This window comes from Sorex araneus, chromosome X (genome assembly GCF_027595985.1).
Source record: "Sorex araneus isolate mSorAra2 chromosome X, mSorAra2.pri, whole genome shotgun sequence".
In the NCBI taxonomy this organism is placed as follows: Eukaryota; Metazoa; Chordata; class Mammalia; order Eulipotyphla; family Soricidae; genus Sorex; species Sorex araneus.
Window position 1 is genome coordinate 24,185,297 of NC_073313.1, and position 27,956 is coordinate 24,213,252.

General features: G+C 44.8%; 1 protein-coding gene across 1 annotated transcript; it reads left to right on the plus strand.

The window, feature by feature from the left end:
• The first annotated feature begins 2,248 nt into the window (after window positions 1–2,248).
• Window positions 2,249–23,711, plus strand: EIF2S3 (eukaryotic translation initiation factor 2 subunit gamma). The gene is made up of 12 exons (XM_004612242.2): window positions 2,249–2,341; window positions 2,843–2,906; window positions 4,270–4,397; window positions 4,489–4,610; window positions 5,544–5,638; window positions 8,045–8,203; window positions 9,435–9,569; window positions 12,264–12,358; window positions 13,140–13,284; window positions 15,643–15,812; window positions 18,470–18,642; window positions 23,462–23,711. Exons 1-12 carry the CDS (start codon window positions 2,273–2,275, stop codon window positions 23,523–23,525), a joined length of 1,419 nt encoding a protein of 472 aa, XP_004612299.1. The 5' UTR covers window positions 2,249–2,272; the 3' UTR covers window positions 23,526–23,711.
• Window positions 23,712–27,956: the final 4,245 nt, after the last annotated feature.

Consider the following 27,956-nt stretch of genomic DNA (forward strand, 5'->3'; position numbering starts at 1 on the left):
CACCTTGCAGAGCTCAGGGCTTATTTCTGACTCTGTGCTCAGAGGACCGTAGTCTGGGGATCAAACTATGGTCTGGAGCTTGCAAGGCAAGTGCCTTAACTCCTATTTCTCTGGCTCCTGTACTGTACAGCTTTGACCATTATTTAATTACTTTTATTGAAATCTTATTTTCTATTTCAGATAACCTGTAGTACCTAAAATACATGTGATCTAAAACATCAATGTTGATTTTAAGGGGCCATAGCAATAATATGGGAGGAAGGGTGTTTGCCTAGCACGTGGCAGACCTGGATTCAATCCCTGGCACCTCCATGGTTCCTTGAGCGCTGCCAAGAGTGACCCCTAAGCACTGAGCCAGACCTGAGCACTGCCAGATGTGGCCCCAAGTCCAAAAATAATAATAATTTTGATGTTAAGCATTCAGTTAAGATAAATAACCTAGTTATTTGTCCTGCCTCATATTTTTCCAGTTAGAAATTAATGCCTATTTATGCTACAAGAAGCTTATAGAACTGCATTAAGAAAATAACAAAAATGTCTAAAGCCGCAACATTGACTGCAGGGCCTCACATGAGCAAGCAGGCCTCTAAGCGGAGCTACAACCTCTACCTCCAACTTACTACTTTTGCGTTGCTGGGGAATCAAACCCACAGCATCATGCATGCAAGTCAAGAGCTCCGTGGCTGGGTTATTATATCTGTATCTTCTAACCTTAAAAAATAAAAAATAAGAGCAAATGAATTGGTCCAAATGGTAAAGAGCTTGCTTTGCATGTGGCAAACCCAACACTGCCAGGAGTAATCCCTGAACACAAACCAGGAATAAACCAGGTGTGGCCCAAAAAGCAAACAAAAGAAAAATTAAGTCTTAGGTGCACAACTTGATCCAATACTTGCATATGTTGCAAAGTGTTCACCATAAGTCTAATATCCATCACCGTTTCTTTTCTTTTCTTTGCGGGGGGGGGAAGGGGGGGAAGGGATCCCTGTGTTGCTCAGAACCATAAATAAATTGCTGGGAGCCTGCTTGTACCAGTACTTTGAATCATTTCCCTAATCCCCAGTCTTTTTTCTCTAAGAACTTTTCAAATCTATTGCTAACCTTTAAAAAACAACAACAAAAAACAAAACCTTTTTATTTTTGGGCCACACCAGACGATGCTCAGAGATAACTCCTCGCAGTGCTTCAGGGAGCACCCAGATGGGTTGGGGATGGAAACCAGGTCGGCTGTGTGCAAGGCTGTACTATCTCTCTGGCCCTCATTTATAACATTAACACGATAAAAACGGGGTTTAAAAAGTCCCCCAAATCTTTAAAATTTAGGCTCTCAATTTATTGGTAATCCCTTCATTAAATATGTGGGGCTTCAGGGCGGGGGAGAGAGCACAGCATGAAAGTCGCTTGCTTTGGATCATTATGTTGACTCCGAATCTACCCCGACACTTGCAGATGGTGCTCCAAGCACCGCCAGGAGTGACTTCTGAGCAACGCCGGCGTGGCCAAAAACTAAACAAGTGGGTTTTTATTTTGCATTCGCTTTAAAACAAAACAAAACAAAACAACAAATCCCCGGGCGTTCTTATGACATCTACCTATGGTAACTCAAGCCTGCGTCCAGAGAGTGCCCAAGCAGAGCAAGTTCTGACTTGACTTTTGCTATTCGTGGGCACCTGAGCGCCCCACCTAGCCGCGTGGGGGCGCTCTCACCCGGGGGCCCCGGAGGCCGCGCAGCGCCGTACGGGTGGCCTGCTCCGCGCGCCAATTCTTTCTAGCCAAGAGCTCCTTACCGGCCAGATAAGCCCCGGGCTGACTTTGCTTTACTGAACTATGGAAAACGGTAAAGACCATGCCAGAGTCTAGCCTAACACGCTGAATAAGATTCCGGTACACCCTTCCCATTATCCCCACAGGAAGCGGAAGTGGCTTCTCCCCTGCCGGCATGCGCGGGGAGTTGAGAGGAGAAGAAATGCAGCGCCCGCCTAGCGGGGTTGGGGGCGGGGACTCTCGTGAGGCTGTCCGCGGCATTGCCTGCGCACATATCCAACAAGTTCGGCTCAAATAGATCCCGAAACTTTTCTTCGTATTTTAAAATAAGCCGGCCGAGAGTCAGTCTACAAACCCAAGCGAAAGGAGTCCAAGCAAGACTGTTTCTGTTACACCAATCCCACTTGTTTCTCAGGCCAGGGCCCAGGTCGGGTTTCCCGCCGCCGCCTGGGGGACCTTGCGTACGGTCAGGCACTAGACAGGAAGACTTCCTTCCTCTCTGGGCAAGATGGCGGGGGGCGAGGCAGGTGTGACTCTAGGGCAGCCGCATCTTTCTCGCCAAGATCTCGCCACGTTGGTAAGGTTTCCTCCCTGGAGGAGAAAAAAATGAGAGCTCGGGAGTGGGGGATGATCGAGCCTGACTAGAGGCTTGCAGGTGGGGCGGTGCCGGGCTTTCGGGAACATGGCGGAGGGGGCCCGGCAGCCGCCGGCGCAGCCGTAAATCCACAGAAGGGCCGACGTGGAAATCCCTCGAATCCCCCGCCCCTCAGGGTTCGGCTGGAAACTTGTGGTGTTAATTGCTTAGCGTTTTTTTTTTTTTTTTAAAAAAAAACTTCTAAACATCTGGGAACTGTCTATGTTGTCTCAGTGCTGGTATTGATTGTCAGTAGTGAATGGACGTGTAGTTTTGGTAACGATCAGGGACTCTTGCTTCCCAAGCATCCAGCGGCACGATTTCTTACGCAGGAAGAGATTGAAGTAGACCCAGATTGTCGATATTCGTATATGTAAAGCCAAAGGGAAGGTTGTGATGTGCCCTCATGCAATGACTTAAAATAAAAATAATGTTTGTTTGCAGGATGTTACCAAGTTGACACCACTTTCACACGAAGTTATCAGTAGACAAGCTACAATTAACATAGGTAAGATAAGCCATACTTGGAGCACAGACTTGGATAACTTTAACTTTATGTAGATGAAGTGAATTATGAGAAGATGCTTAAGATGTTCAAGAAATAGGTGGTGACCCAGCTTCTTGGGAGCAAAGCACCTGCTAGGATTTTGGGGGGAGTAGAATGAATAATGTTGCCCATGCCTGACTTACAGACCAGTGAGGAGAAAAGACAGACATATGGGAACCTTCACAACGAGGTGATATGCCGTGGAAGTTACAGGAAGCGACAAAAATGTGGCTCTACTTGCCACTCAGGGGTATCGCAAGGGTAGAGTTTGCGAAAGTTTTATTTGATGTCTTAGCTACTATTAAGTAGAGTCGTTTACTTTTTAATTGGCACCTAGATCTTAAGGGAAGTTAAGTTGACTGGGTGTAAGTTTTGGAATATTTGAGAGGCTGTAGGAACAGCACAGTAAAACCTAGTTAAAAGTAAGTCTTTGCCATGAAGCTAATAAAAAGCGATGATGGTAGCCTTGACAGCAGTGCTGTAATTATGTCTGAGTTCTTGTCTAGTTTTCATAGGTTCCTTTTGATTATATTATACCTGCTTACTTCATTCTGGAAATGTTGGAAATTCCCTGTTGTTTCTTTTGGGGCCACCACCTAGCAGTGCTCAGGAATTACTCCTAACTGTGCACTCAGGGACCACTCCTGATGGCACTTGGGACCATATGGGATGGCAGGGATTGAACTCGGGTCTGTGGCATACAAGACAAACATCCTTCCTGCTGTAGTATCTCTCAGGCCCCGTGGAAAATTTTAGTATACAAGGTTTTGTATAGTGTGTGTTGAGTATTTTATATGACAGCCAATTTTTCTCTAGAAAGATTTTTTTTAAATTGTTTTTGTTAAGGTCCAGTGACTTACAAAGTTAATCATAGTTGAGTGTCAAGCAGTGTTCCATCACCAATCCCACCACAAGTAGCGGTGTCAGCTTCCCTTCGCCTGAGACAGATTCTGTTGGTGGTGTTTTAGGCACTTCCTGTGGTGCTCAAGGTTTACTCCTGGCTCTGCACTCAAAGATCACTCCTGGCAGAGCCAGGGGCATCATATGGGGTACTGGGAATTGAACCAGGGTGGCTGCTTGCAAAGCTAGTGCCCAACCCACTTTTCTAACTCTCCAGCCCCCTGAAACAAGATTTTTAAACAAAGTTTTGATGTACACAGTTCTCTTTAGTTCTGTGTCAGAATGTTTCACATAGAAAGGATTTTTAGGAGGAAAAATTTGAAGTCACTTTTGGGTTTGTGTTAATATTTACAATGAGTTATACACTACTTGAAAAAATGGCGCTAATTGGATGCACACAAATAATGTTTTGAACATTATCTAGGTACAATTGGTCATGTAGCCCATGGGAAATCCACAGTTGTAAAAGCTATTTCTGGAGTTCACACTGTCAGATTCAAAAATGAGCTTGAAAGAAATATTACAATCAAGCTTGGATATGCAAATGCTAAGGTAAGCTATATACCGTGAAACTAAAAGCCATCTTTAGTTGTTGAATATGCAGATACCAAATCTGAATTTTTTTTTTAATTGAAACCCTTAGATTTATAAACTTGATGATCCAAGCTGTCCTCGTCCAGAATGCTATCGATCCTGTGGGAGTAGCACGCCTGATGAGTTTCCTACAGATATCCCAGGAACCAAAGGGAACTTCAAATTAGTCAGGTGACCTCCTTTGTGCGAAAGCACTTTACATGTCCTATTTTATTTTAATTTGCACTTTTGAAATATTTAACTGAAATATTAGGAAAATGAAGGTCGGGTATTTAAATGTTAGATATTCACATGGAACTTCTCCAAAGGCAAGGTATTGCATAAGCAGAATGGAGTGAAAAGAAACACAGCTCAGTGGATATAAAGGAATCTTTTGCCAAACTCCTTATTTCCTTTTAAACAGTAGGGACAAACCCTTTCTTAATTCCCACTCTTTGGGAATTGCCCTACATGGAGATTTTTACTTTGAGTAGACTAGGACTAGGGAAAGATAGTGAGGCCTTGTCCCGTACCCAAAATTTAAGATAAGGGTGAAGATGCTAAAAATAACTGGTCAGGTTAAATAGTGCATATGCAATTATATCTATCTATCCATATATTTTTTTCAGGGGGTGTTAGTTTTGGGGTGATACTGGGCAGTGTTCAAGCAAGGCTTGCTCCTGGTTGTATGGTTCTACCTTCAGGGATCACTTCTGGAGGGTGGGTGTGGTGGGGAATGGGGTGCTGGGGATTGAACCCAGGTCTGTCACATGCAAGAGCAAGAGCCTTAGGTGCTGTGCTATTTCTCCAACCCCCATGGTCTTTTTTTTCTCTTTTTTTTTTTTTGCTATTTGGGTTACACCCAGCGATACTCAGGGGTTACTCCTGGCTTTGCACTCAGGAATTACTCCTGGCAGTGCTTGGGAGACCATATGGGATGCCGGGGATCGAACCCGGGTCGGCCGCGTGCAAGGCAAACGTCCTACCCGCTGTGCTATCGCTCCGGCCCCAAACCCCCATGGTCATTTTTCAATGTGACTTAATTTTAGGAACTCTGGAGTTAGCATGTTGAAGCATTGATTCATCTTCGAGCCTTGCAGCTAATTGTTCTTTCTCCATTATTAGACACGTTTCCTTTGTTGACTGTCCTGGCCACGATATTTTGATGGCTACTATGCTCAACGGTGCAGCAGTGATGGATGCAGCTCTTCTGTTGATAGGTAAATATGTTAGAATTGGTTTGGACAAAAAGCTGTGTGGCGAATCGTGTGAAACACTTAAATGGAAGCTCAAGTCTCTAAGGGCCACATTCATTACAGAAGGGTGCTAGGAGTAGGAGCTAATAGGAAGGACAGCGTACCTGCCTACCAGCTGTCACAAAGTACTAAACAAGATCGAGTTGTCACTATCTTGGGAGAATTTTTGCAGTACTACTAAAAATAAGACAAAACCAGCCAGTAGTACTTCTCCCCACTTGGACGGAATTAATAACATTTTTGTGGTGGGCCTCACGCATGTGAGGCGTGTACTCTACCACTGAGCCGTGTCTGGGCCCTAGTTTTATTTTTTCGTTTTGAATTCATGTTTCAAGATACGTGTGTTTTTGTTTTTCAGTCTGATCTATCTCCAGCAACCTTTGCATGTAATGGTTTGATTTAGATGAAAATCTGATAATAAGTGCTAAAATCTAGATCTGCTTTGGAGCTTTCTGCACTGAACTTGTGCTGTCCTATTTGATCTGCCATGAAGCTTCAGTGTGGGATATAATTTTTGTTTGTTCTGGTCCACTTGGACAACTCCTGGCTTGGTGCTCGGCTGCCAGGGGTCAAAACTGGGCCTTCTGCATGAGAAACCCCATCCCTCTGAGCTATACCCCTGCCCATATGTTTTTTGGTGGTGGTGGTGGTGGGTTTTTTTATAAATTTATTTATTGAATCACCGTGAGAACAGTTACAAAGCTTTTGGGTTTAAGTCTCGGTCATACAATGATGAAACACCTGTCCCTTCACCAGTGCACATTTTCCACCACCAAAAAAAACCAGTATACTCCCCCACCCCCTCCCCCTACCTGTGTGACAGGTGATTTCCACATTACTCTCTCTCTACTTTGATCACATTCAATATTTTGATACCAGACCCACCATTATTACTTGGGATTTTCCCCAATACTCAGACCTGCCCAAAAGGCAACATTAGACAGTTTGTTTTCTATTGCTGGTTATGAATAGCATATGATGTCGCGCACACGCAATAGCGTCCACAGCGGTTTTGGAATTCTGAAATTTTAGTAATTAAATCTGGAGGAATTTCTGCCAAAAGCCACTGGGTTCTGAGATTCGTTCGTGTATCTTTGGGATCATGGCCGTTAAGCAACTTCGTCAGTAGCCAGAGGGACTGACCCCTATGTTTTATTCCCATTTCCTTTTGGGTGGGAGATTGTGAAGCAGTGCTCTGGGGCTCCCGGGGTCACTCCTGTTAGTGCTGGATGTGGATGTGGCTGTTCGGTGACCTAGTGCTGGAGCTCAGTGATGAAGTGGGGGTGGAACATAGAGCACTGGGGGGAAACTGAGGCCTTCTAAAAGGCGTACACCGCAGCCTTTTGAGCTATCTCTGGCTCTAGGATATAATTTGGGGTGGAGGGGACACCTTGTGGTTCTTGGAGACTTCTTGACAGTGCTCTGGGGACCAGGCGGTGCTGGGGATTAAACCTGGGCCTCCCGAGTGCAAAATATGACTGATCTATCTCCTTGGCCCCAGGCATGTGAGTGTTTTTAACTGGCCTACTGGGTGTAGTACAGGACACAGCCGCACTTCACTAGGAAAGTGATGGCAGAGTGCTCAACAGTACATGCCTGTTTCTTGATGGTAGCCCGCGGGTCATAGTGTTCTGCCCTCCTTTTGTTAAGAGGAGTCTCTGAAAGTAGTTAAAATGTCATGTGTTGTCTTCCCCTCTAATTACTGTCTTACTCTAAAGAATTGACTTAGAGTAAAGAATATCTCTGAGATTGGATAGACCCAGAGTACTATACCTGAGGGAGAACTCCGAGAAGCCACATTTGATTCCAGGCTGCTTGCTTTAGGGTCAGGACTGTGAACCAAAAGCCCAGGAGGCGCCAGTGAACACGGGCACAGAGTAAAGTAGGGACAAAAGGTGGACACTTGTTGTTATGTAGGAATTTTACCTGACTGTGCTAAGCCATTAAAGGTTTCCTGTTTGGGTCCGGGAGTTAGCTCGAAGGGCTGGGGCACGTGCTTTGCATGCAGGAGTCCTGGGTTTGATGCATGGCATGGCATGGCTCTCCAGTACCTCAGCGTGTGGCTCAGCGCATAGTTCCTTTACTAGTTGCCAGTTAATTTTTACTTAGTGGTAAAGTGACATTTTCAGTTCTCAAATGTATAATTCAGCGGCTTTGTGTACGCTCAGAGCAAATGTTGTACAGGCATCACTAGTCCTTAGTTTCAGAACTTTGCCATCTCCCGAAAGGCACCTGTGCCCATTCACCGCGGACTCCTCACTCACCCTTCTCCCCAGCCCCCGGCAGACATGAGTCTGTTTCCTGTCCGATAGGTTTACCCATCCTGATTATTCCTTCCACATTCATGCATCTCTTTTATTCTTCATCTAGCTGGCAATGAATCTTGCCCACAGCCTCAAACTTCTGAACACCTGGCTGCTATAGAAATCATGAAACTGAAGCATATTTTGATTCTGCAAAATAAAATTGATTTGGTTAAAGAAAGCCAAGCTAAGGAACAGTATGAACAAATTCTTGCATTTGTACAAGGTAAGAAGCCATAATAGCTAAGAAATCTATGAGTGATCATGACACATTTAATCTGGATACACATCTTTATTTTACCTATTTTCATTTTGGGGGACAGAGATTGGGCTTATCCCTCGATGATTAGTCCTGGCAGTGCTCAATGTGTGGTGCTCGGGACCAAACCAGGGTCCACCACATGCAAGGAAAGCATCTTAACCCCTGTACTGTCTCTGTCCCCTATCTAAAACAGCTTAAACTTGTTGATATTCAGGCGTATTTCTCTACCTATTACTTGTTTAGTTGCTAGATACAACTAGTGAAATCTGTTTCTGAATTCGATGAGCTAAAGTATATGTATATTTCGGTTAGGGGGAGGGCCCACAGCCAGCGGTGCTCAGGGGCTAGTCCTGGCTCCGTTCCAGAGTGATATCTGGCAGTTTTGGAGGGCCATGTGGGGTGTGGGAATTCAAACTGGGGTACACATTCAATGCCACACCCAGCTATGTAGATGGTTTATTCCTGACTGTTTTCTAATATGTAAAGGACTTTCTATGGACCTAGTTCTATCATAAAGGAATGAGTCATTTTGATTAAAATCCCATTGTTTTCGGTCCACTTCTTTCACCAGGCTGTTGGATACTTACTAAGCAGCAAATGTACATGCCATTGTAAGTTTTGCCGGCTAACAAGTCCTGGGTTAGCAGAGTCTATAATTTTATCATGGTGCTTATTGGGGTATTAATTACAAATTACATGCTACTAAAAATCTTTGAGCTAGTAAAGTGTTCTTTCCCAGAAGTATTAGTATTTAAACAGTTTTTATTATTTTCGTATATTGAATATATCAGGATAATTTTAACAGTTTTTTTCTTCAAAGGGAATGATATTCATCTACAGGAATGAAAACAGAATTATCACTTGGCCATATGTTGCTTTCATTTGTGTGGGAATGTTTATGCATCTATGTTGTAATATTAAATATTTCCCTTGGCTTGGAGCCAGAACAATAGTACAGTGAGTGGGTAGGGTGTTTGCCTTGCATGTGGCCAGGCCAGGGTCCATCCCTGACATCCCATAATGGTCTCCTGAACCTGCCACAAGTAATCCCTGAGGGCAGAGCAGGGAGTGAATCTGAGCATTGCTGGGTGTGCCTTCCCTTCCCCACCCCCACCAAAAAAAAATTCCGCTGGCACATAGAGAGTGAGTTCTGAAAAACTAAAGAATTATGATCGTGTTGAATTTTCTCCTGTAGGTACAGTAGCTGAAGGAGCTCCTATTATTCCAATTTCTGCGCAGTTGAAATATAATATTGAAGTCGTCTGCGAGTACATAGTGAAGAAAATTCCAGTACCCCCAAGAGACTTTACTTCAGAACCCCGACTTATTGGTAAGTGGTAGATAGACTTTGTCTTAAATTTGATGATTTCTACATTGAAGATGCCCTTTGGAAGGCGTTTATTTATTAATATTTTCCTCCCCCCCCAAATATCTGAAATCCCTGTGAGCTTGCTCTGGATGGAGCGGGGCAAAGCCTCAAACCCAAAGTATTTCATGCTGTTCTCACAAGCAGTGTAGGAATGCACAGGGCAACCCCAGAGCCAGGTACACTGAGGCTTGCGGATCATGTTCCCTTTCTTTCTGTATTTTTGACTCACTCCTGGCAGGGCTCGGGGGGCCATATACCATGCCAGGGATCCAACCCAGGTCAGGCACGTGCGAGGCAAGATCCTACCTGCTGTACTAGTGCTCCGGCCCAATATTTCCTCTTCTTGTACAGGTGATAACAAAGTAGTCACCACATATATACATATATGTCTTTGTTTGTGGGTGCTCAGGGCTTACTCTTGGCTCTGTGCTCATGCATCACTCCTGGTAGGGCTTTGGGGACCAGGCGAGACCTCGGGATTTAAGCCAGCTCGGGCCCACGGAAGGCAAGTACACTACCCTCTGTACTGTCTCTCCAGCCCCAGAAGGAACTTTGAAAAGCTTCTTATCCTCAGTATGCTGTCCGTTATGAGATGAAGATGGAATGAGGAAGCGTTTTCTCTGGCAGTGGCTTTCGGCCTGAGTGCAGCAGTGGAAGCCAGCGATCTATAGACTTGTACAGCCTTCACCTGGGACCCCCAGGTGCTGCGGGCGGTGTTTTCCCGGGGGATTGTGACGTGCGCCACTTCAGAGTGAGGCTCACTGCTCAGTGTTCGAGTGTAGATCACATAGTACTAGGTTTTGTGGTTTTTAAAAATGAAAAAAAAATTTATTTATTTTTATTTTTTGTTGCTGAGCCATACCTGGCCGTGGTCAAAGCTTGCTGCTGATTCTGTGCTCAGGGCCCGCTCGTGGGGGTGCTCATGGGATTCTGCAGTGCTGGGGACCAAGTTCAGGTTAGCCGCATGCAAGGCAAATGCCCCCTGCCCCTGAAAAAAAATCGTTTTAAAAAATTGCTTTTTATGGGGCCAGGGAGATTGTACAGTGGTATGGCGCTTGCCTCGGATGAGACTGACCAGGGTTCTATGCTCCGCATTCCATATGGTCCCCGTTAGGAGTTAGTCCTGCGCACAGAGCCAAGCGTAACCCCTGAACACCATTTAGCCTGGTCCCAAAACAACAAAACAGAAATAATTTCTTTTTAAACTTCGTTTATTTGGGGGAAGGGGGTTGGGTCCACACCCTGTGGTGCTCAGGGCCTATCCTGGGCTCTGTGCTCAGGAATGAGCCCTGGCAGTGCTCAGGGGACCATGCTTGATGCTGGGGATTCAAACCATGGTTACAGCAGCCACATACAAGGCAAGTGCTTTACTTGCTTTACTATCTCCTTGGTCCCTTATTTTATCTTACTTTTATTTATTTTTTATTTATTTATTTGCTTTTTGGATCACATGTGGCGATGCACAGGGGTTACTCCTGGTTCTGCACTCAGGAATTACCCCTGACGGTGTTCAGGGGACCATATGGGATGCTGGGAATCGAACCCGGGTAGGCCGCGTGCAAGGCAAACGCCCTACCCGCTGTACTATTGCTCCAGCCTGTTATCTTACTTTTAAACTAGTACAATGGTACAGTACTGTTGTTTTCCACTTGTAGAACTGCTACATCAGGCCCACCACCACAATTCCAGAGGGCCAGGATCGTGTTCTGCTTTTATGTGTTTATAATAGCGTTAATTTTTTATCATTTTCATGTATACAGAGATACGTACTAATTCCCCAGAAGCTAAACCAGACATCATTCCCACCAGCGGCGAATGAGAACTCCTTTTTCACCACATTCCCGCAAAACACTGCTTGTGGTTTCCAGTCTTCATGATATATGCCATTCTCACTGGCATTTCTTTTCGGGGTGATGAAGAACACTCATTTAGCCTGAGTTTCTTTTTGCCATGTTACAACTACAATTTTATTACAGAAATCAGAAAATAAGAGTTTTGGAAAGAAGATTATCAAGACTGGAAAAAATAGTACAAGAGTTCAGTACTTGCTGAACCTGGCTCAGTCTCAACGCTGACAACAGCTGTGGCCCAGAACCACAAAGTAGATTGTCAGTGATGTCCCTGCTTTTCAGTCAGCTCCCTAGCCATAAGTAACCAAAGTTAACAGTTTGTCTGACTGTGTGTGACCATTTACTTGTTAACTCTTTTAGCTTTCTTTTGTGGGACTGGGTTAATAGTTGCACAATAATCAATAGTTTGGATGTGCCACAATGTGTCTACCTTAACTTATTTCAAATTCTCTCATCATGCATAAGGGATCGGTAAAGGCGGTTGCGGTGTAACACATTTTTTTTTTCTTTTTGGGTCACACCCGGCAATACACAGGGGTTATTCCTGGCTCTGCACTCAGGAATTACCCCTGGCGGTGCTCAGGGGACCATATGGGGTGCTGGGAATTGAACCCGGGTCGGCCGCATGCAAGGCAAACGCCCTACCCGCTGTGCTATCGCTCCAGCCCCTGCAGTGTACCACATTTTGTCACAAAATATGGTATAAATCTTACTTGCTGCTATTTTTGAAATGTTAACTTAGGAAATATTATTTCTTCTAAAGGTAAAATGCCAATTTACCTTGAATTTGTTTTGTTTCTTTTAGTTATTAGATCCTTTGATGTCAACAAACCTGGCTGTGAAGTTGATGACCTTAAAGGGGGTGTGGCTGGTGGCAGTATTCTAAAAGGCGTACTAAAGGTAAACTGGGTTTTTAGGAAAATAATATGAATACTCTGGGTTAAAACAATGAGTTTTTGTGCTTTATTTCTTCATGTAGATTTCTTTATTAGTAAACACTAAACACTGTCATCCTGTTGCTCATCGATTTTGCTCATCGAGTTTGCTCGAGCGGGCACCAGTAATGTCTCCATTGTGAGACTTGTTACTGTTTTTGGCATGTCGAATATGCAACGGGTAGCTTGCCAGGCTCTCCGAGAGAGATGGAGGAATCGAACCCAGGTTGGCTGCATGCAAGGCAAATGCCCTATCCGCTGTGCTATCCCTGCCGCAGGGAGGGATATCTCTTTATTAGTATGTTTTATTTTTAATATGTCTTGAAGGTGACTTAAAGGCTTCTTGAGCGTGAAGCATATATGGTGGTATGCTTGTGTAGAGGTAATTAGAATAGTTGGGTGCTTCAGGTTTTGCAAGCTATTTAACACTTGGAAGATAGAGGATTGCCTTTTTTTTTTTTGCTTTTTGGGTCACACCCAGCGATGCTCAGGGGTTACTCCTGGCTTTGCACTCAGGAATTACTCCTGGCAGTGCTTGGGGGACCATATGGGTTGCCGGGGATCGAACCTGGGTCGGCCGCGTGCAAGGCAAACACCCTGTCCTCTGTGCTATCGCTCCGGCCCCAAGGATTGCTTTTTGTGTGTTTTGAGATTTGTGATCTTCCTGTTTGAATTTTTTTTACATGTAAATATGACTTGTATTGTTTCAGAGTGATCCTAATTGCTAATTTAAATTATATTCACAGGTAGGCCAGGAGATAGAAGTCAGACCTGGTATTGTTTCCAAAGATAGTGAAGGAAAACTTATGTGTAAACCGATTTTCTCCAAAATCGTGTCACTTTTTGCAGAGCATAATGACCTTCAGTATGCTGCTCCAGGCGGGCTGATTGGTAAGAACTCTCTTCTCATCCCTGTGTTCTTATTTGGTGGATGTTTGTGGTGTTTGTCAGAGAAAACGTTAGGGATTTCATTGGATATATTTTCGTAACTGACACAAGATGGTAAAACGTTCTTATGGTTAAGCTGTTGGTCTTAGGTCATAATACAGTTTGATCCATTTGTTTTCTCTTGACGTTTTGATTTTTGGGTGACTCCCTGTGGCACTCAGGGCTCATTCCTGGCTCTGTGCTTCGGGGTCACGTGCATTGGTGCTAGGGGGTCGTATGTGGCGGTGTAGGAGATTGCCCCGGGGTTGGCTGTATGAAGGATAGATGCCTTAACCCCTGTGCTATATCTTGAGCCAGGGTTCAGGTGCTTGCCTTTCATGCTGCCAACTCCGCTTCAATCTGATGCCCCATGTGCGCCCGCCCTCCCTCCCCCCCCCCCCCCCGCCCCAGCACTGCCAGGAGTAAGCCCTGAACACAGCCAAGTACTCAGCACACACTTTGGGCCAGAGCATGCCTGGACTCTGGTTTACCCTCAGCACCCCAAGGATAGAGTCTGCCAAGCACCACCAGGAGTGTTTCCTGAGCTCGGGTCTAGGAGTGGGCCTTGCACCTCTGGGTGTGGGTCCTCTCCAGAAAACTTATTCTTAATTATAAAGACTTTTGTTTCAGTACACAAAGTAACCTTTTAATCAATAACAATTTCGTGATCTGGCACGTTTTTATTTATTTATTTATTTTCTTTTTGGGTCACACCTGGCGATGATCAGGAGTTACTCCTGCCTCTGCACTCAGGAATTACTCCTAGAGGTGCTCGGGGGACGATATGGAATGCTGGGAATCGAACCCAGGTTGGCCGTGTGCAAGGCAAACTCCCTACCTGCTGTGCTATCACTCCAGTTCCTGATCTGGCATTTAAAATACAAAGTACTTTTTGTGATCTCCGTGGCTTTAGGAATATAGTGTGTTAGTATTTTAGGTTTTTTTTGTGGGGGGGGGGTGGGCACTTGTGGACATGCTCAGGGCTTGCTTTTGGTTCTGCTCAGCGAACATTCTTGGGGCTGAGGGGTGCCTGTACGGTGCTGGAGACTGTGCCCCTCTAATGTCAGTTCTGCCAACGCCTGTGTTGGTATTGAGGCCTGCGTCTGCGAGTCTGGGAGCTCACGCAGTACCGGCCGTCTCACCCAGGCTGCTCACAGGCTCACTGCGCGCTCAGCCCGTGAGCTCCGGGTGGCGTTTGTTTGGGGGCCACCTCGCTATGTTCAGGGCTTACTCTTGACTCTGCACTCAGGGATCACTCCTGGGTGATCACTTGGGTGCCAGGGATCAAGCCTGGGCCAGACACATGCAAGGCAAGTGTACTATACTATTTCTTTGACCCCCCCCAACACTTTTTTTTTTAACAGAACTCTTATTTTTCTGCTGTGGTGCTGGGTATCGAACCCAGAACATCACATAGCAAGGCCACTGCTTCGGATTCTTGAAGTTTTGGAACCACATATACACATAAAAGTTAGAGTAGTGTAATAATGACCCCTTGTGTACCCACCTCTCGGTTTCCAAAGGAGCAATACTTAACCAATCTGCTTCCTCCATGTCATCTTCCCCTTCCACAGACACACAGCTGGGGTTGGACAGATAGTACAGAGGCTAAGGAGCTTGCGGTGTGCACTGCTGACTGCAGTTCAGTCCCCGCCTCCACATAGTCTCTAAGCTATCTTTTTTTTTTTTTTTTAAAGAAATCAACTCTCCAGAGTAGAAATAGCAGATAAATTTCTGCCTTTTCCTACTGCATTAAGGATAATCCGGGCTCATGGGGCTGGGGGCGGGGACTCCCAAGCAGTGCTCAGTGAGCCCAGGAGCTACTTCTGGGCCCAGTGAAAGACACTTTTGACGTGTCTGTGGTGTATTTTGGGGGCCAGCCCCAGCTGTGCTCGGGATTGAAACCCAAGCAAGCCAGTGGTTCAAGATGAGGGGCTGAGGGTATAGTGCTCCAAGGGCCTTAGCCAAGGGCTTCCCAGGGCCACTCCGGTGGTTCTGTGCTGCTCAGGGGACCTTGTGACACCCAACTGCATGCAGGGCAGCCCTGCACCATCTCTGGCCCCCAGACTCATTTTTGAAATTTTTTTTATTATCATTTGCTTTTGGTTCAGAATTCATATTTCTCTGCACTCAAATGCCCAACGCTGCTGAGTTCACGCTTCTCTTCCGATAACGCCAGTATTCTGTCACACCCATGCAACTCTTACATGAGTATAAAAATGTGATTATCGGTGTCTGTTTCTGTTCTACTGAACTTTGGGATAAGCAGTTTCCTAGAGAATTCAGCATTGATGGACATGCATGTATCTTATTTCCTGTCAGGAGTTGGAACCAAAATCGACCCCACTTTGTGCCGAGCTGACAGGATGGTGGGGCAGGTACTGGGTGCCATTGGAGCTTTGCCTGAGATCTTCACCGAATTGGAGATTTCTTATTTCCTACTTAGACGGCTTCTCGGTGTGCGTACTGAAGGGGACAAGAAAGCAGCAAAGGTGAGCGCTCTCTCTGGTTACGGTTTGTAAAACGTGGCAGTGACGTTCATACCAATTTTAAGGTTTCAATTTTAAGGTTGATTATTTGGAGGGGGAGAGGGGGTCACACCCAGCGATGCACAGGGGCTACTCCTGGCTCTGCTCTCAGGAATTACTCCTAGCAGTGCTTGGGGAATCATACAGGATGCTGGGGATTGAACCGGGGTTGGCCGAGTGGAAGGCAAACACCCTATAAGGTTGATTCTTTTATAGTTAACTCAGGACTAAGAAGAAAAGATGAACAAAGTTGACTTTGTAAAAATGACGAGCTTTATTGCAACAAGTTTCAAATAATAGTCTTAGTGAGGCGCTGGAGAGCTAGTACAACGGGTAGGGTGCTTGCCTTGCATGGGGCTACTCTGGGTTTGCTCCCCGGCACCCCGTGTGGTCCGGGAGCCTCACCAGGAGTGATCCCTGATTGCAGAGCCAGAGTCAGCCCGGACGGCCAGGGATTGGCCCCCAGAGCAAACAGTAATGATAAGAGTCTCGAGATTAGGGTGGCAGTGGTGGGAAATGGCTGATAGCTGCTGCTGGCAAGAATTTGCGGAAAATAAACAGTCTTGTTTGTTGAGAAAGCGTACATTAGGACTTTTTGAGAAAGAAACCTTGTGACTTTTGTAATATTGTTTATGAGACCAGTCAGTGGGAAATGTCACTTTATGCAGAACGGGCTTTGGCTGGGCACAGAGCTCAGGGGAAGTGCAAAGATCCCTTACGAGCCCTGGGTTTTAACCCTGGGTCCAAACCAAAATAAGAAAAAGAAAAAGAAGCGATAAAGCTATGTATGTTGACATAGAGCTCCCAGGTACTTTAAACAAGCACATTTTATTTTTTAATTTTTTTGCTGTTCGGGTCACACCCAGCGATACTCATGGGTTACTCCTGGCTCTGCACTCAGGAATTACTCCTGGAGGTGCTTGGGGGACCATATGGGATGCCGGGGATTGAACCAGAGTCGACTTCGTGCAAGGCAAATACCCTACCTGCTTACAATCACTCTGGCCCCCAGAAACACATTTTAGAAGAGTTAGTGAATTCTAACCTGGTGGGCTTTCTGATATAAGAAGTGTGACTAGTCTTTGATGGAGGAGAGAGCTCGGGGCCAGAGCATAGAGGGCCCTAGGTTCAGTCCTGGTACTGCATGATTTCCCAGACACAACTGGGTACAGCCCTGGTAGCACCCAGCACCATTGGGAAGGTAACCATAAATTAAAAAATAACAAGTATAAGAGTCTCCTGGTGAAAATTTCAGACAGCATAAATAACGAGGAAAATATTTTCATGAAAAGGCAATAAGGAAATAAATTTGAGTATAAGCCTTTAAACTTTCAGTTTATTATAATTTTTAACATTCTTTCCCCTCCCTTTTTTTTTAATTAATGCCTATGCAGAACTTCTTTCAATCTGACTTTTTGAACAAAGCCATGGGGTGAAGGCAGTTGCCTTGCACTCGGGTGATCCCGGTATAACCCCTGGCACCACATAGGGTCAACCCAAGCACCGCTCAAAAGCAAACCCTGAACATTGCCAGGTGTGGCCCCCAAATCAAAAATGACCAAGAACAGCAACAAAAAAAAAAAAAAGGAAAACAAAAAGAAAGTCATTAAAGCAATTCATTTGAATTGGGGTATTGGGTTGGGGGCAGGGGGCAAGACCTGGTTCTTCTCAGGGGCAACTTCTGGCTCTTCTGCTCAGGGGCCACATGTGCTTATTGCACTCTTCGGACCGTGTGTGCTACCAGCATTCAAACCATTGCAAGCGCCTCAGCATTTGTACTATCTCTGGCCCCTATGGGGATATTACATTTTAGTGGGAGTCAGCAATAATAAGAATAGCAACTAATAATTCACTTCATCTTGGGGCTGGAGAGATAGCACAGTGGGTAGGGTGCTTGCTTTGCACACAGCAGACCCAGGTTCGATCTCCGGCCTCCCATATGGTCCCCTGAGCACTGCTGGGGTGACTCCCGACTACAGAACCAGGAGTAACAGCTGAGCATTGCCAAGTGTGGCCAAAAACACAAAACACAGCAATAATAATAATAATAATAACTTAATTTTCTCAACTATATGCAAAGTAGTATTGGCCAATCTTCCTGATACTCAGAAAATTCTGATCATTGACTTACAGGACATGATTAGAATCTCTAGAAACAGGTTATTGACTCTTAGAGTTGTCTTGTCCTCCCCATTCCTTTAGGACTTTTTTTTTTCTTTTTTAAGTTTTTGGACCAGACCAAAATTTAGGGATCACTCCTGGCAGGGCTCAGGGGACCATATGTGTTGCTGGGAATCAAACCTAGGTTGGCCAAATGCCAGGTAAGCACCTTCCCCGCTGTAGTCTAATCTCTCTTGCTCAGGTTACTTGTTCTTTAAAGATCAGTGGTGTCAGATAAACTTTCTGTTTACCAAAGAAAGGGGAGAGAGAGAGAGAGAGAGAGAGAGAGAGAGTTAATGTGTGTGTGTATGATGCTATAATTTAACTTCAATTACAGTGAAATTTTTGTAGAACTTGTAGTTATGATTGATTAGTTCCAAAAGCATATGGTAAATACCTGCTCACTTTTAAAGCGTTTTCTTGATTTTGGAATTTATTTTTCCCCAATTTTATTTCCCAAGGTGCAAAAGCTGTCCAAGAATGAAGTTCTTATGGTGAACATAGGATCCTTATCAACAGGAGGAAGAGTTAGTGCAGTCAAAGCTGATTTGGGGAAAATTGTTTTGACTAATCCTGTGTGCACAGAAGTAGGAGAAAAGATTGCACTTAGCCGAAGAGTTGAGAAGCACTGGCGGTAAGTTTATTAGCCTTTGTGTTATGAAAAAGACATCAGTTTTCTGACGTTTTTGCTAGTATACTTGTGCATGCATGCTTTCTTAGAACACAGAGTATGTATGTAAATTTTTACTGAACTATTTGAGGAGTAGTATATATCATGCTCCTAGATCTCTCAATGTCTGGGCGTATGTTTCCTGAAAACAAGGATATTCTCTTACATGTCCTCTGTGAGTTGTTTAATGGGGAAAGTTGTGACATCTACACTTTGTATTCTCGTTTATTGCTTGCCTCAGTCATGCTGTCTCACAGCCTAGGATCCAGTTAGTTTTCATTACTCTGCTGTCCGCTGTGAAACTTCCTGTCTTCCGTGACAGTGCAGTTTTGAACAATACAAGCTCGTCCCTTTAGAATCTGTTCCTCGCTTGGGGTTGAATCTGCTACTGCTGAGGTTAGACTCAGCGTGTGTATTCTGGGCCGGAATACTTACACGGGCGCTGATGTGTGGAAGTCGCAGCCAGAGGTGCACGATTGCTTTGTGGTGAGTTTGGGGCCTGGGGTCCAGTTTCTCCACTCGGTTCTTCTTGGACGGGGTGATGGGCCTGGCACCACAGTTGCCCAGAGGCTGGTTTCTGGCTCTGTACTCAGGAGTGACCCCTTGTGGTGCCTGGGAGACCGCGTGCTCTTGATACGGGGGGTTCACACTGCTGTTCTCTGCACCTTACCCCTCTACTCTGTTTCGAGCCCCAGTGTAGTTACTCTCTTTGCCCTTCCTATAAATATGCTTTTTTGTCAGGAGATTCTTTGAGAATTCTTTGCCTTGCCTGCTGCACGTCTGACCTCAGCCTCCTGAATTGAGCATCTGTTGATGGTTCTTGTTTGAATTGAACTAACAGTAGTTTCTGCAGGGTCCCTGGTTCCTGAGGCTCTGGGGCCAGGTGTTTGTTTATTCGCATGTGCTATGGTAGAGCTTTGAGTGAGAGAGCCGCGAAAGATACACCTCTCAGACTCCTAATTCTTTGTTCTTTCTCTAGTTACTGAATCTGCCATTTCTGTTCTGTACAGTCTCACCATGCCCCTTGACACTTGCATTTCACTTAGAGTTACTGTAAAAGATTGCAAGATTTGCCTGTGATTTAAGAGCCCCGTCGAAGTTGATCTTAGAACATTTTTATCAGGCTGTGCTCCATTGCTAGCAACTTCTCGACTTTCGAATATTAAAGGCCTTTCTGGAAGTCTGTTTCTTTTTTTCCCCTCTTTCGGTGTTTGGGGCCCCTCTTTTCGGTGCTCAAGGACTGTTCTTAGCTTGATGCTGAGGCTCATACACATAGTGGTGCCAGGGATCAAACCTGGGTTTTCTACGTGCAAAGCATGTGCTCCAGAAGGTCGAACTTTCTCTCCGGCCCCTGGAAGTCAGCTTTAATGAGCATTTCATATTCCTTCCTGCTTTGTCTCATATAAACCTGCTAGCTTAGAGTTTTTCCGGTCATCCTTGACACTGTTCTTTCTTCCTTCCCTCTCTGGTTAGACTGTTCTGCGTAATGGTCTCGTCACTTATTCAGAAGATCTGAATTCATTGTTGTTGTTTGGGGGCTACTCCAGGAGTACTTGGAACCACCAGGGCTTCATCCGGGAATATAGGGAGGCTTTGAGGTGCTAGGCATCAAGCCTGTGATGCCGGGAACGGCCTTCCAGCCCTTTGAGCTAGGAGATCTTAGTTACTACTCTAGCCGAAAATGCAGCTTTTTGTCTTTTAAGTAAATCCTGCTTCTGTTGTCTTATGTCCTATGATCTTATCCTTGTGTGGTTTTACTATCTGCTTTTATAAACATATTTCCACTGTATTTTAAATTTGGCTTAAGAATGTTTTGAAAATTTAACATGGGGCTGTGGCTCCACAGGCGAGCACATGCCCACGGCCTTAGGGTTGATCCGCAAGCTGAAGGCCTTAGGCCTGAGCCCTAAGACCACAGTACAAGCACAGCAAAAAATAAACAAACAGCTCTGGCGTGGAATGCTGCTTACTTAGACTGGTACATTTTATACATTAGACTTGGTTTATTTTATATTTTTTAATCTTAGGATAGATTTTTAAACAGGATTCTTTTATATTTACCCCTTAATAAAAGGATTCTGCTGAAATGAAATTTTCGCCTTTGGGTGCTGGAGCGATAGTCCAGCAGTATGGCATTTGCCTTGCATGCAGTTGACATGTATGCAATCCCTGGCGCCACAGTGATCTCCCTGCACTGCCAGGGTAAAGCCCTGAGCACAGCTGGGTGTGACCGGGGGGGAGGGGGGAGAGAAAATTTAGCAAGTGTGTCAAAAGAACACAGCTAAGTGTCTTTATTCTCATTAGAATTATGTTTTTACCTACACTTCGGTAGCTTTTGTTCTGGAAACAACAGTTGAGATAGTGATCCAGCTTGCTCATTGGTTAGGTGAGTGGTCCTGCTGAGAATCTGCTCTTAGATGTTCCTTTAGTTCTCTTAGTTTCCTTTAAGATTTTTTTTTTTAATTGAATCACTGTGAGATAGACCCTTACAAAGCTGTTCATGATTAGGTTTCAGTCATCCAGTGTTCTAACACCCATCCCTCCACCAGTGTACATTTCCCAGCACCAGTGTCCCCAGGTTCCCTCCCATCACCCCCCCCCCCCCGCCTCTATGGCAGGCGCTTTTCTTCCCTCTCCCCCTCTCCCTCTCATCCAGCAGTATGGCCTTTGCCTTGGACGCAGTTGACATGCATGCAGTCCCCGGCACCACAATGCTCTCCCTGCCCTCCGTCTCCTGCCCCCCTCCAGCTCTCCTTTTGGGCATTGTGTTTTGCAATACAGATACGGAAAGGTTACCTGGTATATTCCTTTAGGTTATCCAGTATATCCCTTGACCTATTTGTTTGTTTGTTTGTTTTGGCTTTTTGGGTCACACCCAGCGATGCTCAGGGCTGACTCCTGGCTTTGCACTCAGGAATCACTCCTGGCAGTGCTTGGGGGACCATATGGGATGCTATGAATTGAACCCGAGTCGGCCATTTGCAAGGCAAATGCCCTACCTGCTGTACTATCGCTCCAACTCCCCTTTACCTATTTTTAACACCTAGTTCTTCTCCAGCGTGATCATTTCCAGCTATTATTGTCATCCTGGTCCCTTCTCTATCTTACCTACCTTCCACCCGACACACACTAAGGGCATTCTTACCTTTGAGGTGTCATGAATGGTTATAAATCTTTTCAAGGAGAAAAGGATAGAGAGTAACATTTAAAAAATAAGTCCGAGAGGGGGCCAGAACAGTAGTACAGTGGGTAGGGCACTTGGCTTGCATGTGGCTGACCGGGGTTCAATCCCCAGCATCCCTTATAGTCCCCCAAGCACCGCCAGGAGTAATTCCTGAGTGCAGAGCCAGGACTAACTTACCCTGAGCATCACCGAGTGTGGTCCCCAAACCACGTAAATAAACAAGTCAGGGCCAGAGTGGTAGCCCAGAGAGCTGACTGCATGCTTTGCGTGCAGAAGGCTCAGTTTCGATCCCTGGTACTGCGTGGTCCTTTGACACTATCATAAGTGACCCCCAAGCAGCACTCCTAGATGTGCTGCAGATCTCACCCTCACCCCCCCTCTCCAAATTTTATGGATGATGATGTAAGTTAGTATAAAGTGCCATCTCACATGGTTGAAGGTCAGGGGTCAGTCCTCAATACCACACACTGTTCAGTCTCCAGTGCTAGACACACACATGATACACACGTGTGAGCATGCACCCCTAGAGTGAGGGGGCAGGTATATTTGAATGGAGTGAAGATAAGCAGCTTCTTCCCCCCCCCCCTAATTTTTTATTGAGTCACTGTGATTTATACCGTTATTCATAGTTGAGTTCCAGGCATACAACATTCCAGTACCAGTGCCATCACCGGTGTGAATTTCTTTTCACCAATGTTCCCAGATTCCCTCCCACTCCATAGCCTCCCTCCTTGACAGTCATATTTGTAAGTTTGTTGTAGTTTGGATTGCAGGTTTTCAATTTTGTCAGTTCTATGGTTCAGATATATACCTAAGCCCCACCTTTACACTGCCCATGTGTCCAAGGCTCCTGCTCCTGTTCCCTCTGTCTGCCTCTTACACAAACACCCCATCCCCACCCCATTGCTTTTTCTTCCCCATTAAGTCTATAATCTAGGGACCAGGGTAATGTAGGTTCTCCCCGCTTTGGTACCTTGCATTCCCTTATCCTCTTATCCTGTATACCACAGATACATAGGATGGATCATCTGGACTTTGTCCTTCCACTTCAGGCTTACTTTGCTTAACATGATATTCTTCAGTTCCAGCCAAACTGCAGTGCATTGTATGATTTCATCCTTCTTTGCAACTGCATAGTATTCCGTTGTGTATATATACCACCCTTTCACTGCCACTCATCTGTCATTGGACACCAAGGTTGATTCCATATCCTAACTATAGCCCATATCCTAAGAAGTGTATGTGCATTTCCAATAATGACTTTTTCTCATTTATTCTGGAAATAGCCCATCGCTTTGGGTATAAGGATTGAGGGAGATAATATAAGCTTGCTTTCTTTGGGGGCAGGGTGGTTGGGCCGTACTCAGCAGTGCTCAGGAGTGAGCTCTGGCACAGCTTGAGAGATTGAACCGGTGTTGGCTGCATGCAGGACAAGTACCTTAACCTGGACAATCTGTCCTGCCCCAATGTGGGCTTTCTTTATGATGGAAGCATGTTTTGGAAACAAATTTCAGTTTAACAGATAGGCAAGTAAAGTCATGACTATATGGTAATGATAATGAAATAAATGTAAAATACTTGACTTATTTTCTTTTGCAGTTTAATTGGTTGGGGTCAAATAAGAAGAGGAGTGACAATCAAACCAACAGTAGACGATGACTGAAGAGTTCCAGTGAACTAAAACTTTTAAAGTAGAAATTTCTTTTGACCTAGGGGTGTATTTTCAAAGCAATACTGGGAGTTGCACAGCTCATTACCTAGTAGTAGCTGTAAGGTTATTCTCATTTTGTGGTGATAAAAATTTAACCTCTAGTATTGAAATTCGGTCTACAATAAACATAAAAACTGGCATCATGTTGGATTTTAATTTTTTGTTATTATTGAATCATCGTGTTACCAAGCTTTCATGTTTGAGTTTCAGTCATACAGTGATCGAACACCTATCCCTACACCAGTGCACATTCTCCACCACTAATGTCCCCAGTATCCCCCCATGCCACCTCTCCTTCTGCCTCTATGGCAGACAATTTCCCCCATACTCTCCCTCTACTTTGGGGCATTATGGTTTGTAATATAGATACTAAGAGGCCATCATGTTTGGTCCCTTATCTACTTTCAGCACACATCTCCCATCCCGAACGAATCCTCCAATCATCATTGACTTAGTGATCCCTTCTCTGTTCCAGCTGCCTTCTCCCCCAGCTCATGAGGCAGGCTTCCAACCATGGAGCAATCTGCCTGGCCCTGTCTCCACTGTCCTTGGATGTCAGTCTCATATTATGTATTTTTATATTCCACAAATGAGTGCAGTCATTCTATATCTGTCCCTGTCTTACTGACTCATTTCACTTAGCATGATGCTCTTCGTGTCCATCCACTTATAAGTGACTTCATCTTTTCTAACAGCTGCATAGTATTTCATTTGTGTAGATGTGCCAAAGTTTCTGTGACCAGTCGTCTGTTCTCGGGCACTCATGTTGTTTCCAGGGATTGAATCTATTTTTGAGCACAAATTAACTATTCCCAAATAAAGTTTATGCAGAAATTCAGGTTAGAAATGAAACTTTGCTAAAACCAGGTTTTGCTATAGATCACACCACAGAACCTATTTGAAATAAAATTTTTCCTGCTTGTCATGATTCATCTTTGAGTAGCCCCAAACTTGAGGGACCATTGCGTCAGGACAAACCTGAAGATACAAATTATCCTTGAAGACTGGTTTGCCCCCCCTCCCCTTTTTTTCTTTCTTTGTGCTGTTTTGGCCACACCTGGCAGTGCTCAGGGCCTATTCGGGGGTCACTCCTAGCAGTGCTTGGGGTCCTGCCTTGAAGGGAGTTGAACCTGGCCTCCTGCCTGCAATCTGCATGCAGCTAGCTCTCTGGCCCACCCAATATTTCCCCCCCACTTTTCCCTATCTACTTAATGTGGTTATTGTATAGATCCTAATGTTTGCAACCTTTGGACTTTTTGAGAGTACGTGGTATCATAGGGTAAACCCTTTGTCAATGAGAGAAGTTACTGATGCCCGCTCGAACAAATCGATGAGCAATGGGATGACGGTGACAGTGACAATTTTTGTACTTTATGCTATGCTTTAAATTTTTGCTTTCTAAGCCAAGAAATAAAATGCATCAATTCCAGATATATTCTTTATGTATCTTGGCAATTGTACACACCTGCATAATCATCCGTACAGTAAAGATATTTTCAACACCCCAAAAAAAAAAAATTTTTTTCCTTTCTAAAAATTTCACAGATTTGGAGGCCTATAGAGGGTAGGACATTTGCTTTGCATGTGGCCGACCCGACCCGGGTTCAATCCCTGGCATCCCATATGGTCCCCTAAGCACTGCCAGGAGTGAGCATAGCTGGGTGTGTCCCAAAAATAAAAAAATTTTTAAAAGCACTCACATGTTTCACGGAATCTGTTAAAGAAGTGTTTCCCAGCTCAGGTTGACCTGCCAATTGCTGGGAGAAAGAAAAGAAGCTTAAAAAAAAAAAAGTCCCATTAGAGAAGAGATTCAGATTTAATTGGCTTGGGGCGGAGTCCAGGCACTGACAGTTTGAGAAACTCCTGTGTTGAGAAACAAGTTTGTGGAGTAGGTATGTCGAATAGCACAGCTTTTTACTGAGTCTTCAGTAGTTTGAGATACTCTTTAGTTTGCTTTCTTCATTTCCATTTAATGTGGGATTTGATGCCACAGTCATGTGTCCTTTGAGTCATTGGAGCCCCCTTGTAGTCTAGAAGCTGTAACTGTGACTTACTTTTGAAGTTTTAAGGAAGCACATGAATGTTCCTTGATTGATTTTGAAAGGGGTGTGTTGTAGCATGAGGAGCACATTTAAGTAAAACAGTATTCTAATCCAAACATTAATTTTAAATCTGACATGTCCCCTTGGGTTTTGTAAGCACCAGCTACCAGAAATTCTAGAATACGGAGGGCACAAAAACTTGGCAATAGCTAGTTAATTTATTGTAATGTCAGAAGTTTCTTATCTGTTAAAACATCCACCTGAGTTTCAACATATATGCAAAGCGTTGTCTTAATGCAGATGCACAAATATAAAAACAATAGGTCTTGATTTTGTAGAATTTAAAGACAAATTCTTTATAAATGATGTACCTGGTTAAAACCTCCCTTTAATGCATATTGCCAATGAAAAATCCATTGCATATGTAAATTCTGTTGGCTTTCCTGTCAAGACACTTTCCAAATTGGACCAGTTCCCACCACCTGCACTGTTCCCACCCCCGCCCTACCCGTGACTCATCTCAATAGCCTTTTCGTACTTGCCCCTCTTCAGCCTGTTCTCAACATGGTAGCCAGAATGCTACAACTTAGAATACATTCTAAAATTTGTCTTCAGAATTAGCCATGAGGATAGTCATCTGGATGATGTCCAAAGAAACGACTCCTGCCTCCTTATAATGTTCAAAGATGATGTATCTGAGGTTTGGTTTTGTTACAGAGGAAAAGAATTTACGGCAGAGCCTGGCAAGCTACCTGTGGCGTATTCAATATGCTAAAAACAGTAACAAGTCTCACAATGAAGACGTTACTGGTGCCCGCTTAAGCAAATTGATGAACAACAGGACGGGATGACAGTGCTACAGTGCTACACAAAATAAGTTATAAAACTCCTGAAACATCTGATATAATTAAGTTACTAATGAAGTAGCTGCTTTTCCTGGATGTGTATTCAAATATTAAGAAATAGGGTGGGGGTGGGGCCGTGGTGTTTGGCCCACACCTGTTGGTACTTGGGGAACCATATGCCCTGCCAGGGATTGAACCATGGTCGGCTGCATGCAAGACAAACGCCTTACCACCCATGCTGTCCAATTCCAAGATTTATAAAAATTGGGGCTCCAACATGCAGAGCATATGCTCCAGCCCTCTGTACTACCTCCTCAGTCCCAAGAATTAACAAAAATTAATCACATTAAAATAGAATCAAGGGGCTGGAGCGATAGCACGCGGCCGACCCGGGTTCGATTCCCAGCATCCCATATGGTCCCCTGAGCACTGCCAGGGGTAGTTCCTGAGTGTAGAGCCAAGAATGACCCCTGTGCATTGCCAGGTGTGATCCAAAAAGCAAAAAGAAAAAAAATAGAATCAAGAAACAGGGTGATTAAAAAAATTTTCTTCTGGGGCCCAGGAGATGGTTCTGTATCTTAAGGTGCCTCTGGAAGCATAAGGAGGCGATCTTGGCACCGGCCCCAGCCAGGAAGAGCTCGGCCCCCCAGTGCCTTCTAGAGTGCCAGGGAAGCAGGCTGCAAGCCGAGTCAGTGCCCCCTGCCTGTGCTGCCTGCGCAGCACGGTCCAGTGGCCCTTGTGAAGGTTCCCATGGACAATGCACCCACTAATTTTTGAAGAATTGATTATTCCTTTGTTACTTGCCAGAATATAAGAAAATGGAGAAATTTTGACTCATAAAGAACTAATGTTCCTGTTTCCCTAATCTGGAAAGAATACCAAAACAAACAGACAAACAAAAAACAGCAAGTAAACAAACAAGCAAAGCCCAGGGGAACCAAATAGAAGCCATAGTATGTGGGGGTAGGGGAATGTTGGTACCGCATCCTGTAGCGCTCAGGGGCTATTTCTGGCTCGAAGGAAGGAAGGAAGGAATTGCCTTTAAGGGTTTTTCTTTGTTTTAAACGTTTATAGATTTTGGTTTTGGTTGGGGGCGTGAGGGGAAGTGGAGGGGCAGTGTTAGGAAATGTGCTCAAGAGTGACCTCTGGTGGTGCTGAGGGACAGTACGTGGTGCCAGGTATTCAAACCAGGATTAGTGGGATGCACCAAAACCTTAAACCCTGCTATCTCTCAGGCTCCTAGAAACCGTTCTTTTCACTTAAAATCTTATTTAAGATTTAATTTTAACAGACATTATGGTAGTAACAAAGGGACAAAGATAACAGAACTAGGGAGCTGATCCCCAAAACTTGATGGGGTAGGGGAGGGAAGAAAGGGGAGTGATTGGCGTCCTGGGGGAGGGAGGAGGGTACACGCTGAGGGGTGTGGTGTCAGAATTATGTACATGGGAAACCGTCATTAGCAATTTTGTAAATCACAGTACCTCAATCAGAAA